Source organism: Chroicocephalus ridibundus, chromosome 2 (assembly GCF_963924245.1).
Source record: "Chroicocephalus ridibundus chromosome 2, bChrRid1.1, whole genome shotgun sequence".
Lineage (NCBI taxonomy): Eukaryota > Metazoa > Chordata > Aves > Charadriiformes > Laridae > Chroicocephalus > Chroicocephalus ridibundus.
In genome coordinates, this window is record NC_086285.1 from 10474204 (window position 1) to 10488873 (window position 14670).

General features: G+C 37.9%; 1 protein-coding gene across 3 annotated transcripts in view; it reads left to right on the forward strand.

The window, feature by feature from the left end:
* Positions 1–14670, forward strand: part of DNAJB6 (DnaJ heat shock protein family (Hsp40) member B6) — a 64136-nt gene that overhangs the window by 17914 nt on the left and 31552 nt on the right. For all 3 annotated transcript variants that reach the window (XM_063324423.1, XM_063324421.1, XM_063324422.1), the window contains exons 6-8: positions 8656–8787; positions 9740–9881; positions 11960–12030. In XM_063324423.1, coding sequence (XP_063180493.1) covers positions 8656–8787; positions 9740–9881; positions 11960–12030 — 345 coding nt within the window. The remainder of the gene's footprint in view (positions 1–8655; positions 8788–9739; positions 9882–11959; positions 12031–14670) is intronic.

The window sequence follows — 14670 nt, forward strand, 5'->3', positions numbered from 1 at the left end:
TTTACTGTTAATGTAGGGATTGATTTCTCATTTCAGTAAGTTCGTTTCATACTTACGCTATATCCTACTCACTTTATATATGCTGCTTGCCTTGATTTGGTTTATTTGTATTCCATCTAGCGTTCTGTTTGTATCTTATTTGTAAACTTTTCAAGGACGTCCTTCTCCCGTATATTAACAGTTCATAGTGACAGATGGATCCCAGTATTACCACTGGTAATGGAGGTGTATTCATTAATTTAAACACCGCTGCTTCAAGCATTGTGAGGGACAGAAAGTGATGTGTTTTGGTGTAGGCAAAAATGTTCGACTGTGATTCAGGGCTGTTAAAGAATTGACTCTAGTTTTGGTTTAGAGGCTTTTCAGATTCACCCTTCAAGATCGGTTTATGTGTTGGAAGGGATTATCGGTGAGGAATGAATTGAAAGATGGAGTGGATATCACAAGAACATAACATTACCTAACAGGCAATTTAGTAGTTCAAACAACTCCTTAAGTAGTTAAGTCATCTTTCATGTACATTGAGCTTCAGATACACACCTGGTAACGTTTTAGGTGTTTTAAGGTTTCCGAGATGCTTGAGTAATTTGTCTATGGGCTGGAAGATACAACTCAGGACCTACAGCAGACCAGTATCCTCCAACAGCAGTAGCTAGAAACTAGACAGGATGTTTCAGAGCATTTCAAAGAGTTCAGATGCCTGTGTGTCTAGTCAAAGGAATCGCACACAGAACCATGTTTTTCTCGGTGGGAGAATGTATTAATAATGTGATGTGATAAGTTGCTCCAGGTGGATGCCCTCTCTAGACTTTGTTGTCCGAGAGAAGTCTGTTTGCATAGTCTCCTTCCACATAGATGATGATCTCAACAGTTCCTAAACACTTCAGTATTCTCAATGTACCTTCTGAGATGGTATTTAATAAATGTCTTAGATATTTTTTTTAGTTTGTGAAGTAGAATTCAGGATGTATTTTTATCTAAATTTAATACCAGGTGATGCGGGTAAAGACTTATATGTTCTGTGGAGTTTCCCTTGAGAATTCTGGTTATCTGGTTAATGTGGTACTATACTGTTGGAAACAGGAAACAAAGGTGAAGTTAAACTTAACATCTTTATATGACAACTTAGATATAAATACTTGTCACAGAGAATGTGAGCTGGCTAGTTATACGGGATGTAGTTTGGTTCCATGAAACAACAGAATTTCAGCAGATTGACTACTGTAATGTTGATTACATAAAATGAGGCATGAAGGTTCTTGAAAAGTATAGTGACTTACTTTAAGCATCCAGGCTAAAGAGTCTTCATCTGACAGGAACGAGGAAAATCTATGTGCAGTAATCATTGCAAACTGTATTATACATGATCTGTGTTTTAGGACGTTGTTTAGGAATGGAATAGCTTCATCAACCTTTTTGTCTCAAGAACAGAAAGTTGTCTTGTTGGTGCAAAATTTTGCATAAGAGTCAGATCATGGTTTTAATGCACATGTAATCCCATTTCTGATAATTACAATGTTTAGGTGTTCTAATGAAAAATGTATTTGTTAGTCAAATGGGTTCTTAAAATTGAAAATGGAAGAGGCTTTCAATTACAGCTGTCTTGCATAACATTGTCCTCTTTCTAATTAATCTTTTTGTTGACATTAATTTGCAGCTTTTGGTATTTATGAAGTGCTCGGGGATTTGCATGTGCATTCATTGCTTTGGTATGAATGTGCACAGTTGTATTTTGTGAGCACCAGTCTTGGATCATAATTATCCACTGAGTGGTCCGAATCTCACTACCATGATTTTTTTCAGAAATAACTTTGATAGGTTCAAAGAAAGTCTTTGAAACGCAGTAATTGTCTCGGTATCCAGATAGTATTATCAAATATATAGTTTCTGCTGCTGAAAGAGAGGAGGCCTTGGTCCAAATTCTCATGTCCGTCTTAAAACTTTAATCTTTGACTAATATCCCATTAGATGCATTGAGAAGCTGTTTGATGGCACATTGGCCAAAGAGGAAGTTTGTCTTGGGCACTCCAAGCCAGATCAAGTTGTTAGTCCTCAAGAAAATTTTTTGGATTTTTTTTTTTCCTTTCTTGGATGGCTATCTGGTTAAATTGTTCAGAGGACAAATGCTGCACATAGAACAAGGGGAGTGGGTCATACAATGGTAGTGGAAGATTCCTCCATTTTCAAGGTGTGCCTGAACATTTGGGCAGCAGTTTGATAACTGTGAGGTTCAAGAAGTTCAACAAGGCCAAGCACAAAGTCCTGTATGTGGGTCAGTACAGGCTGGGGGATGAAGGGGTTGAGAGCAGCCTTGCAGAGAAGGGGGTAATGAAAAGCTGGACATGAGCTGACCAATGTGCACTTGCAGCCCAGAAAGTCAACTGTTGTCTGGGCTGTATCAAAAGAAGCGTGGCCAGCAGGTTGAGGGAGGTGATTCTGCCCCTCTACTCTGGTGAGACCCCACCTGGAGTACTCCCTGCAGCACAGGAAAGACACGGATCTGTTGGAGCACGTCCAGAGGAGAGCCACAAAAATGATCAGAGCGATGTAACACCGCTCCTGTGAAGACAGGCTGAGAGAGTTGGGGTTCTTCAGCCTGGAGAAGAGAAGGCTCCGGGGAGACCTTGTTGTGGTCTTTCAATACTTAGAGGGGGCTTATAAGAAAGATGAAGACAAACGTTTTTTAGCAGGTCCTGTTGCAAAAGGACAAGGGGTAATGGCTTTAAACTAAAAAATGGAAGATTCATGCTAAGGAGAAGAAGAAGAAATTTTTTATGCTGAGGGTGTTGAGACACCAGCCCTGGTTGCCCAGAGGGGTGGTAGATGCCCCATCCCTGGAAACATTCAAGGTCAGGTTGGATGGGGCTCTGAGCAACCTGATCTAGTTGAAGATGTCCCTGCTTATTTCAGGGGGGTTGGACTAGATGACCTTTAAAGGTCCCTTCCAACCCAAACTATTCTATGAAATATGAAGTGCTGTTTAGAATTGGAGTTACTATACTGTAGCATCTCTGTAATTATGGTATAGATGGCATTCAAAGGTAAAGTTTTAAGTCTCCTTTTTCTAAGAAATTAGTAATCCCAGAATTTCTTATATATATCATCAGAAAGACTTTAAAATACGTCTACTGGTAAGCTTCCTTAAATATGTTGGGGAAACAGATGTTTGAGTTCTAATTTCTGGAAGGGAGCAATTATAAAAGACCATGATGAAACATTGTAGTCAGATGAATCAACAGTGCTTTCAACAGCATCTTAGTGTCTCTTCTGAGTAAGTGGCATCAACAGTATGCTCATTTTATAGTTAAGGAAGAAAATATTTCCATGCAAAGTGCTTATAGGTTTGTGTCCTGTCCAGTTCTGATGATATGCTTTATTGTGCCGGGGGTACACACGAGAGGTCCTGTGTGTATTTACTGCAAATCTGCATCTTTGAAACTTTTTCCAAATAGGAGACAAGATAGAAACACCTACTCCAAGAATTAAATTTTATTGTATGCATCATATATGTATATGCATAAACACATTTGTCAGATGTGCATTTCAGACTCTCTTCTGGCATGATCTATAAAGTCACTTACAGTATGCTTTTGATATAATGAAATGGTGGCAGGCAGGCAGCCCGTACTGCCTTTGCTTACTGAAACGCTGCAGACTCTAATACTCCGTGCTGTTGAGTTTGAGTGCTTCCTTAGCAGGGGCTGAGCAGCCTTTCAGCATTATTCTGCTCGGTACATTGCAGCTACTGTGTCATCCTCTTGCATCTGCAATACGGGCGTTCAGCTTTTCTTACGTGTCACATTTTGGCAGAGGCAATAGCGTGGCTGTGACTGCAAAGAATAAAGGAAGGAAAGTTGACTGGTTGGGGAAGTAGTCCAGCAAGTGGTGACTGAGCAGTGATCCTGTTTTTGCAGGGTAATATTCCTTTGCATACTGTCCCTATAAGATTATCGACATCTCTGTCTGCAGCAGTGCGTGCACGTGAGAACATTTGCTGACAGTGCACAGTTTATCTCAACTCTTGAATTTTTTTTTGGAGGTGAATGATGGCACTGCACTGGAGCATGCACACTTTGTATCAGGGATAGCGTCCTACTATGACGGCTGAAAGCGTCTGCCTGTGCTGCTTTTGACCCTTGGGCGCTGCTTCTTCCAGGCTTCCTTGTAACCAGCACAGTTGCTTTTATGGTCACACTGGGGACCCCAGTAAAGAATTGATGTGGATGGACTTCTTTCATATTGAGATGCCCTTTTCAGCTGATCAGTTCCTGATCTGGTTCCCCAAGCATCTGCCAGGGTACAGGTGTCCCGGTAGAAGTGGCAGCCATAGGAAATGTGGCACTTCAGCTTTATAGTGTATTGTGATGATTTCAGCTAGTGGCTTAGATTGTTTTCATGAATTTCATGACGTTTAACTGAATTTTGGACTGTGTCAAATGTAGATATTCTGATTTTTGCGGCGTTTCCTCCCTTCCCCTATTGTATAGTGGTTCCCTGCCCACTTTCTTTCAGATACACCAGTCTTGCCGCTATTGAGTCAGATTAGCTCATGGATGCAATAGAAAGCTAACAACACAAACACTCAGTGTTTTCTTCGGGTCAGTGAATTAATGCAACCTGCTACTATTCGGTTCCATGATCACAAGGCAGGAAAGAAGAGTGATCGCATCTTTTGAGTAGTATTCTGCAATTGGATTATGTTGCTGAAAGTGAGAAAATCCTGTTTCTGTATTGGAGCTGAGGACTCCTGAGGGGGGCAGGGATCATGACCTACCTCATTTTGAGCTGCAAAGAGATATGCAGTATAGTTGTTGTTATCTGACTTTTGAAATTAAATTCTTTCCTTGTGACTACAGAAAAATAAGGTAGGATTCCATGGTTCGCAGTGAGATGCTTTACCCAGAGGAAGTAGACGGTTGTTGCATTTGAATTAGCAAAGATTTTTCTAAATAAATTTTTTTTGAAAAATTACCTCTAATGTCATTATTTTCTGGTGGGTTTGTTAGTATACGTTGTCTTGTGTTGCTGGACACTTTGTGTTCGTACCTTCACATAAACTTTTTGGCTTCTGTAACTGCAGGCTTCCTACCTAGTAACAGCAAGAGTCCTGAAGTCCTTCATTGCATCTCTTTTTTGGTAACAGGTTACTGGGAGTTCTTTGCTTAAGCATTTGCTTTTTCCCCAAAAAGCTTCACGTCATCTTATGTTGTGGATAGACTAGAAGTCTGTCTCACTGGCTTCCTTGAAGTTTCTCACCTTTAGTTCTCTCTTGATCTTTGCTGTTCTGACAGCACCACAAGTTTTGTGTCAGAAGCGTGCTCGGACATTTCTGTTGAAACTGAATCTGATACTCTGTCCTCCCATAAGCTTCTGATAATACCCGGATTAGAATAAATTGTGGATTTATCTCTGAACAGGAGATAAATACTGATACTCTGAGGTAACACTGGTCTAGCATTTTGGTTTTCTGAAGCTTTAAAGTTATATAGTACTTACATAGTATTTTTCCCTTTTTAGAAAGGCCTTTGCTTGTGGGCGTTTTTTTTGTTGTGTAGTTTTGTTGATCTGATATGCTTCTAACATTCAATAAGAAAATTACATGGATTGTAAATTGCGCTAAAATGACTGTCATAAGAGGAATCATTAAAAAACTTCAACACTCTGACATCGTGATATTCACTGCATTTGAACTGTTCGGAAAAAGCTATCTATGTGGAAAGGTTATTGTGCATGGAAAGGTTCTGCTAAATTACAGAAATAGACCTACCAAGCTAAAATGTTATTATTTTGCTGAGTGGTACTATTAATCATCCTGATTTAGGGACTAAAAGCATAAACAGTGTCTGAGTAGTTGTGAGGTTGCTATATTAATGTGTGTTTGGTGGTGGATACAACAAATGATAATGCAGAAGTCTCCTGCTGCCTTGTCTCCTCAATGGTTTTGGCATTATTTGTTTTAAGCATGCTGTACCTGGATGGCTGTCAGGATAATAAGAAATATTCCCTAACGAAAGTCCTACCCATTTTCCTGTCTCTGCATAATCCATCTTGCTGAGCATCCTGCAGTCCACTGCAGAAGACTGGTTTGAGTATTTCATTTACTGGAGGGAATTACTGGAAGAGGACTGGAGGATTATTAGCAGGGCTGCTAACAGAAATCACCTGCGGCTAGAACACTTGCTAATGTGGAGTGCTGACCTCTTTCTTTGGTGTGTAGGGTTGCCAAAGGCTAATAAGGCAGGTCCAAGCCTGGGTTAGGTTTTTGTGGCTAGGAGTAGGGAATAATCCATATAGAAGCTGGGTTGATAGCAGGGATCTCTGGGAGACACTGTGATCCTCCCTTAAAAACCATTGTGTTTCTGCTGCTGCTGTGCCGAGGAGGAGAGATTCACTTGCAGATATACTGATGTATATACTGTGGAGGATGAAAAACTCAAAAGCTTACATAGTAGGTTGTTTTGTTTTTATTTGAACTCCAGGTAACAAGAAAAATTGGACTATAAATAGAAAGGTTAACAGTGGGAGTAATATAATATAGATCACTTGTACACGTGAGTGAATGACCTTCATAACTAACTTGTGAGTCACTGTAGCGAGAATAAATTGGACTACAAAACAATTAACTGCAGCGGTTTTACTTGCTAGCCGATACGCTAGTCTGAAAAAAGCTGCCTTTTTTTAAATGGGCGTAGTGCTTGTTTTGGAAATAGTCATTTTGGTGGTAGGTTCCCATATTTCCATGCCCAAGTATTGGTTTAATTTCCATTGTTTTAAGATAATAACAGGTCATCTTTGTACTGAAGAAAACTTGTTCTACATTGAAGAAAAAGCACAAAACAAAAAAATGCCTGAAGTAGGGAAAATAAAAAATCACTTGCTTGTCTAGTGTATGTAAGGTAAAAAGTTAGGTCGTGCCTTATTTTATTCAAAAACTGTGGAAGCTAGGGGAAAGATAGGGTTATTTTTTGTTGTTCTTGGCGTTTTATGTCTTTGCTGATGAGAGTATATGTCTGAACCTCAGCGGCTGCCTTTGTTCCACATAAATACAGTATGACGTTTCACTTTTGTTAAGTAACTGCACATAAACCAGATGGTAACTAATGTATTTCTGTTATCTTGCCGATTGCTTTAGTATTGTCGCTATTGCATTAACTGGGTGATTTATCATAAATCAGCTTGGATTTTTGTGGGGGTGCCAGAAGTGCAATAAATACTGCATTTCTGACCTTCAGTTTGTCCATTTGTAGTTCTGAACAGTCATGCAGTTATAAGAGTCTTTCCCTGCTTTCATACTTCTGTTGCTCCTATTGCCAGTATCTACATTTTTCAGTAAAAGCTTATTCTGAGCAGTGTTTCAAACTGTTATCTTTTAGCATTGAGTCCCCACTTGTCATTTTGTCAACTTTTACAACACTCGTACTGTGAGAGTTGTGATTGATGGAGAGCGTAGTTGAAGTTACAGACCTTTCTGATTTTAATGCAAGTGTTATGTTTATTGAGTATCTGTTATTTGATTGCAATTTTAAATGTTGCTCTTCGTTTTAACAGCACTAGTAAAAAGCATTTCTCAGATAATTCTAGTAATAACTATTTCTTAGGAAAATGTGGTAAAATAAATAAGGATAGCTTGTATAGGTGCTTTTTTTATTTTTGAAAGAAGCTATTGTTTTCCTGATGTGGATGGAGCAGCAGCCCTTCTGAATGACATTACAGTTGTACTTGAATTTGAAATAGCATTTTATCCATGACCCCCTTTCTCTATTTCTCCCCGCCTGCCACTGCTTGGTGGGGGGCCCCTTTGGGACACTGCGTGTAAACCTCCATACTTTGCTGCCTAAATGTGCATTAGAATGAAGTACCTAATGTGGAAAGTGCTAAAATAAACACTTTGAACACTTTATGAGTCATCAGTCCCTGGCTGCTGTTTTTATATTTCAATAATTGATATAACCTATCTGGAAGTTACTTTTAGAGCTCTCACCGTGGTGATCCACAATAAATCTTGAATAGAAATATGTTAGAAAGTTCAGGTACCTGTGTGCAATTTTATAAGATTTGTTAAACTCAGATTCTAGGAGTAATTTGTCTGTAGTGCTACTCTTTATTGTACACCTTGGAAAACCTTAGTCTTGACAACAGGGAGTTCTGTAGAACAGCTGAAGGATTTGCATGGTGGTGACTGGGTGTGTAGAGATCATGATTATGCATCTGAAGAGTGTTAAATCTGTCATACGCTAACTGGCTTGACATAGCTTCAAATAAATACTAATTTTTTATCATACCTCCAGTATATTATGCTGTATGAACGTGTGGTGGAAATAACACCATTTCTGTAGCTCTTGCCACTTCCATTATATTGAAAAATATAAGAACACTTTCTTTAGATTTATCAGTTTTTAATACTAAACAGCTAAAATAAGGAAATCAACTACTTTTATAATTATTTTTATGTCCAAAAGTGAGATAGAATTTAGTCCAGAAGGAGCATAGGAATTGCCTTTTTGGTGGAGAGTTTAGTTCAGTAGCATCAAATATTTCAAAGGAAAAATCTTATCTGTAACAGGAAATTTCTTTTTCTAATGAGGAATCCCTAATGATTAAATACAGAATCACTCAGTAATATTGGCCTTTTAAATGTTGTGTTCTGTTTTGTAGAAGATCCTTTTGAGGACTTCTTCGGGGGCAGGCGGGCTCCAAGGGGAAGCAGAAGCAGAGGCGGTGGATCATTTTTCTCTGCCTTCGGTGGATTCCCTGCTTTTGGAAGTGGTTTTTCTTCATTTGACACAGGTAACTATCACAACATTTAACAAGGAATGCAGTTTTGGTTCACAAAGGATCTCAATATAATAAGCAGATAAATACTCTTTTAAAAGTTGCCTACTTCATTCAAGAAATTCTGAGGCTGGCTTTTTTGTTGTTGTTTTTTTTTTTGTTTTGTTTGGTTGTTTGTTTTTTTTTTTTTTAAATTAAGCTGTTCTCTGTGAAGTCTGAGTGTAAATAAAACTATAGTTACAATATTTGGTCTACCTGAAAGTTCATGAAAAGTAAACAGAACTCTAAAAAGTAGAACTTTTTGTGTTCTTAATTTTGGTGCTACAGTTTCTTTGTAGCCTTAGAATTGTTTTAATTCTGTTTCCTTTTAGGTGTTGGGGGTTTGATGGCTTTTACTTAGGTCCTGAAAATATCCTGGAAAAATGTGTGCCTAAAATCCATGGTACTACTTAGTATCGCTTCTGTCTGGGGCAGTGGATTTGAATGCTGGTGTCTGTATCTCAGAGGCTGCCGAGAGCTGCTGGTAGTCAGCATCCTTTCAAGTGTTAAGATTCTGGGTATTAGTTGGATTGTTAGCGATACAAAACTTTTCTATCTGCTAACTCAGGGCATCCCAACACCTACATTAAAGCAAAACATCAGACTCATTAAAGTTATTAGCTTTACTTTGAGTGGAAAGAATGATATAATGGTTGAGTTCAGCAAATAGGCATGAACGCCTTTTCTTCATGGGAGGAGGTGACAAATATTTTTTTTGGACAATGATATGCATTTGTAATCTGAATTATGAGTCCATATGGGAGAAATTGATGGGAGCCATCTTTTATTCTCACACTGGTGTTTATTGCCATCGAGTCACTGATGCTGAGTGGCTCCTGAAGCTAGGATGTAGTCTGAGAGATGATAAATTTGGATATGGCAGTCATGCAAAACCACATTTTTAATCAAGTATCTTCTTTTCCAATAGGTTTTACTTCGTTTGGTTCGCTGGGACATGGAGGCCTTACTTCATTCTCCTCTACGTCATTTGGTGGCAGTGGGATGGGTAACTTCAAATCGGTATCAACCTCAACTAAAATAGTTAACGGCAGAAAAATTACTACAAAGAGGTAAGTGATATATTTGTATGAGACTATATGTAGAGACATATATAGCTATAAATACACACATATAAATATACAATATGTATGCACATAAATAGAATGATACGTATATGTATTTTTACTTTTGATGTTGTAGTCATCACATTACTTGGATTTCTCTGAATGCTTAAAAAAAAATTGAAAAGTGTTACTGGGTTCTCTGACTCCTCTTGGCATTGCTGAGTTTACATAAAGCTGCAGCATGTGAACGTGGGGAAGATGGTGTTTTTGTGTAAACTATTGATAGTTGAGGAGGGTTCAGATGTGTAAGACATGCTTTCAGAACTGCCCTGATGAAAAATGAGGGTTGCAAGTTGTTTGCTGTTTGGAAGGCACCTGTCAATGGAGCTCTTCGAGGCCTTCAGGACCTCCTGTGTAGTGATGCATCTTTTACTATGCTCCTTGAGTACTGTCTGCCAAGTCGGCTTGAGCTTCTGGAGGAGAAAAGTGCACTTGTTTTCTGTTGATCATGAAGCTTTTAATGTTATGAGTCATGAAATGATCTTCCCTAACATCTGCTCTAGTTTGCTTTCCTAGGCAGTATTTGAGAGAAGTTAAATGTTTGTATAAAAAGTTTCAAATACTGTACACAACATACCTTCTCACCATTTCATGCTTGTGATGGGGAAATTACTGCATTTGGGGAACCCAAATATTAGTTAGCTATAGAGTAATCTACATGGAACATCACCATCAATAAGTTACTGAACAAGTAGTTAAATGTAATTTCAATACTTTATAAAAATCTACATAAAAGCAAGGGAGACTCGATTTTTTTGTTTGGTAACTTGTGTCCCACACTTCAAAGTGCAAACGTTCTTCTGTGTCCTGTATACTGGAGAGATCCTGTCATCTTGACCACTTAAATGCAGCCTTTGTCATCACATGCTGGTGTGGTCATGACACTTTTCTGTGAGTGTGTTCCAGAAAAATCTGAGAACTGCCCACTTTTGAGGGAATTGTATCAGGTGAGAGAGACCAAAGAAATTATTTATGCAAAAGAAAATAAGGCACTATGTTTTAATATTAAAAGTAGGCTAAGTCAGGTATGTGGCTATCATATCTTTTGTTACCATATTTGGAAAGCGGATGGAGAAGCAAGAAATATGGTTAATCACATCTAGGAAGGCACATTTACTATCTCCGAGACGTCCTGTTACTTTTAGAATGTCTGCCCACGAGGTAGCTAAGTCTAAAGGAGAGTCATATCCTAGCATACCCGATGAAAATCATCTCCGAGTAATATTTTACGTCAGGCAAGAAGCCGTTCCCTCTGGTTTTAGTTTGGGTGTATTCTCCTTAATAAGTCTGATCTCCAGAAAAATTTATATTCATTCATGTAATTTCCTTATTTGAATCATGAGGGGAGAATTCCCAGGTAATTAAAACTTATGCCTAAATTTTAACTGTTCTAAAATTAATTTAAATATTCCTTATCTTCCCATTTCTAAAACAAGAAAAAAAACCCCAAAAAACCCAAAAAAAACCCAAACCCAACCCCAAACCCATAGAGCTCTTTAATAATCTCCCCTTCCAGTCAGGGATACTTAGATTTTGCAATGTATATGCTAGGCATAAACTTGGTGTACAGTAGGTCTCTAAACTAATTGCTCTGATCAAATTAAAAGTGCATTAAAGACGGTCTTGCATGCCTTACGTCATGAAATCTAGATCTAGAACGTTATGCATTTAACAAATGGGATAGGTGCTAAATACAACATCAAGATTGCACAGCCGATCTGTCAGAAGACATTTAGTTCTAGGTAATAGCTCATAGCGTCAGTACAGCTGTGACGGTGCATGAGGTGACAGCTCTAACTGTGCACTCCACAAACAGGAGGACTCAAACTTCCAGAAAGCAATTTTCCTGCTATAAATAAGCAATATCAGCTTCTACGCTGTTAAATACGAAAGCTTGCCAACTACAGTTGCATCAAGCAGGCAGTGCTCTGTTACAGGTTGTTATCTAAAAGCCTAGGTCTGATGTATATTTTCAAACTGTTTCCAGTGCTTTAAAACTGCTAACTCTGTCTTTTGTTCTACAGAATTGTTGAGAATGGACAAGAGAGAGTAGAAATCGAAGAAGATGGCCAGTTAAGGTCGCTAACAATAAATGGTAAGGAGCAGCTGCTACGCTTGGATAACAAGTAATTCAACGCACGCATTTAACAGAAATTTTAAGCTATAACAGCCACCATTTGAGGATTGACAGGAACATTTTTTGAAGATTTCAAACGAACTCAACTTTCTGTATATCCATACTTAATCTTAAGTAGTATAAATAGCTCACCGAAGCTCGTATTTGTCATAGACTTTTGAGTTTATTGTTGGGACCACATGAATTGGACCATTTTTGTCCTTAAAAATGTTGTAAATTTCTGTATGCACTTTTCTTTTTATTATATATGATCAAGGTGAACCATGATCCTTCAGTAGTGCTAGGGCGAGATGTACACTAACACTAGCATGAATCTTGCTTTTTCCAATCTGTTTGAAATGTGAGCCAATTAGTAGTTTTAAGTCTGCTGTGAAGTTAACATTTCCAGGATAACCTTTTTAATAATTTCAACTTTTTTTTAAATGTTTAGTAGTGAACAATGTTAATACATTTCTGGTAATGCATTTCTGGTTTAAATAAATTAAGGATGTTTTCTAGTTGTGCATGAATGCAGACAACTTAGTAAGTTTTGACAAATGTTTCAATGTGTAATGTAAGCAAAAGGTAAACAAAAGTGAAGCCAGTGAGCTGGGTCTTTTGTCACTTGCTAAAAAAAAATAATATTCAAAATGAATAAATGCTGATGTTTGTGGTGCATTCTTTCATGAATGGCATTTGTAACCTTCTTGTGTCTGTGTGTGATTTGGGCAACTTGGGAAAACAGTGCTAACAGTGCTTTTTTTTTTTTTTTTTCTCCTACCACCTTTTTCTTCATCTTAAGGATGAGGGCCTTTTTTCTTTCCATATGTTTTCTTCAGTGTTCCTGAAAACATGATATTTAATTTCTTTTCTAAACCTGTATCTGAAGCACCTATTTTTAAGAAGCATTCAGAGGCTGACTCTCTAACTCCATCTTTTGCCCTAATATATAATTTTTTTTATTATTTTTTGTCTAGTCCTAAAGTAACTCCCTCTGTTTAAAAATAAAAAAAATTTTCTAAAGCTCTAAGTTCCGAGATTGCTTCAAAAAATAATCTGTAGTGAACATAAATATACAGGAAAAATCTTTATAATTAAAAAGGCTTTCTGAACAATGAGATTTTTTTTTGCTTATTTTGAGAACAAACATAACTGCTTTGGAGAAAATTTGTACAAAATTATTAGGGTTAAAATCTTATTTTTACTCATCAACCAAAAATCTAAAGCTGGACGAATGCCTTCTGTTAAATTAATGGCGTGAAGCAAAGTGTTAATTTGTAGCTAAGACCAGATTTTCGAAGTTTAGTGACAGATGACTTGATTTCTGTATGTCACAGAGAAAGCATGCAAATAAGTATTGGCCTGTGTTAACACCTGCCAGGCTCTGAGTAATTCCATGCATAAATCACGGATGTGCAGTTTTTAGCTGTGCACCAGCTTTGAACATCTGGCCTTCACCAAATTCTTCAGGGTGGCTTCGTGGTTTAAAAAAAAAAAAAAAGCATGGTGTTTTCAAATAGTCACTTAATGCCTTCTTGCTGAACACCATCTGCTTTGTACTAACAAATGCGTTGATTATTAAATACATCGAAAAGCTTCGCTCTTGTTCATCATGCAGGAAAACCAAGTCAACTTAAGCCAAACCAACAGTCTAGCCAACTGCTCCAACAGAGTTCATCTTTGCAGCAAAGTCAGTGTATCTTATGTTTGTCCCTTTACCGTTAGTGCTAATTTCATAGAACCAAACAAAATAACAGGTAGAAGAAGAAACAAATACGTACAATAAGTATGTACCTAGGTTTTGGGACTGCAGAAGTTATGTACCTTTTCAAGTTCTTTGCAGATTTCTTGTTACTTCAGTGTTGTGTTTTTGGTGTAGAAGCACAAACTCAGTTTAGAACTAAACAGTGTTTTCTTGTCAATGCTGTTTTTTGCCTTCCCCATGTATGTTACTTCTTGATCCAGATAACTAAACAGACAATTTATTTCAAAATCTGGCTTTGTTGTGATGTTTTGAGTTATTAAAAATGTTAATTTATATTTATAGGACACAGTGTGCTCCTTTAAGTTATGTAAACTGTAAAAAGTGCTTCAAAATTGGTTAACCAACTCAAATAAAATTAGGACAATCTGGAGTTGAGTTTGAATTCCTTCCTGTGGATACCCATAGGTTTTATGTTAAGCTGCCAAACTTCACCTTCTATTTTAATCTCAGGTAATCTTCTTTAATGTTTAAATTACCTAGCTTGAGTTAAGAACACAATTATGATAGCTGCTAGTGGCAAATCTGTAGCCACATGCTTGCCTTAGATGGTCTTACCCAGAAAAGTGCGGTCCTTCTCACAGTATTATATACAAACCCTCCAGCGTTCTATCATGAAATCTGTTAACACTGTAAATGTGCTGAAGACCCAGTGTTTTGGGTAGTCTCTCTTCTGTCTTCAGATCCCTGAAGCTGGTTATTGTCAGAGCTGGAGAAAATGCAGCATTAAAGGGCAGCGCTGCACTTTCTTGGTAGAAAGAGAAACTGGCAAAACGCAAAAACGGACAAGAAGAAATGGGTCAGCAGAAGGCAGAATTCCTCAGTAAAGATTCTGTGGTAGTAAGCAGATACCCACA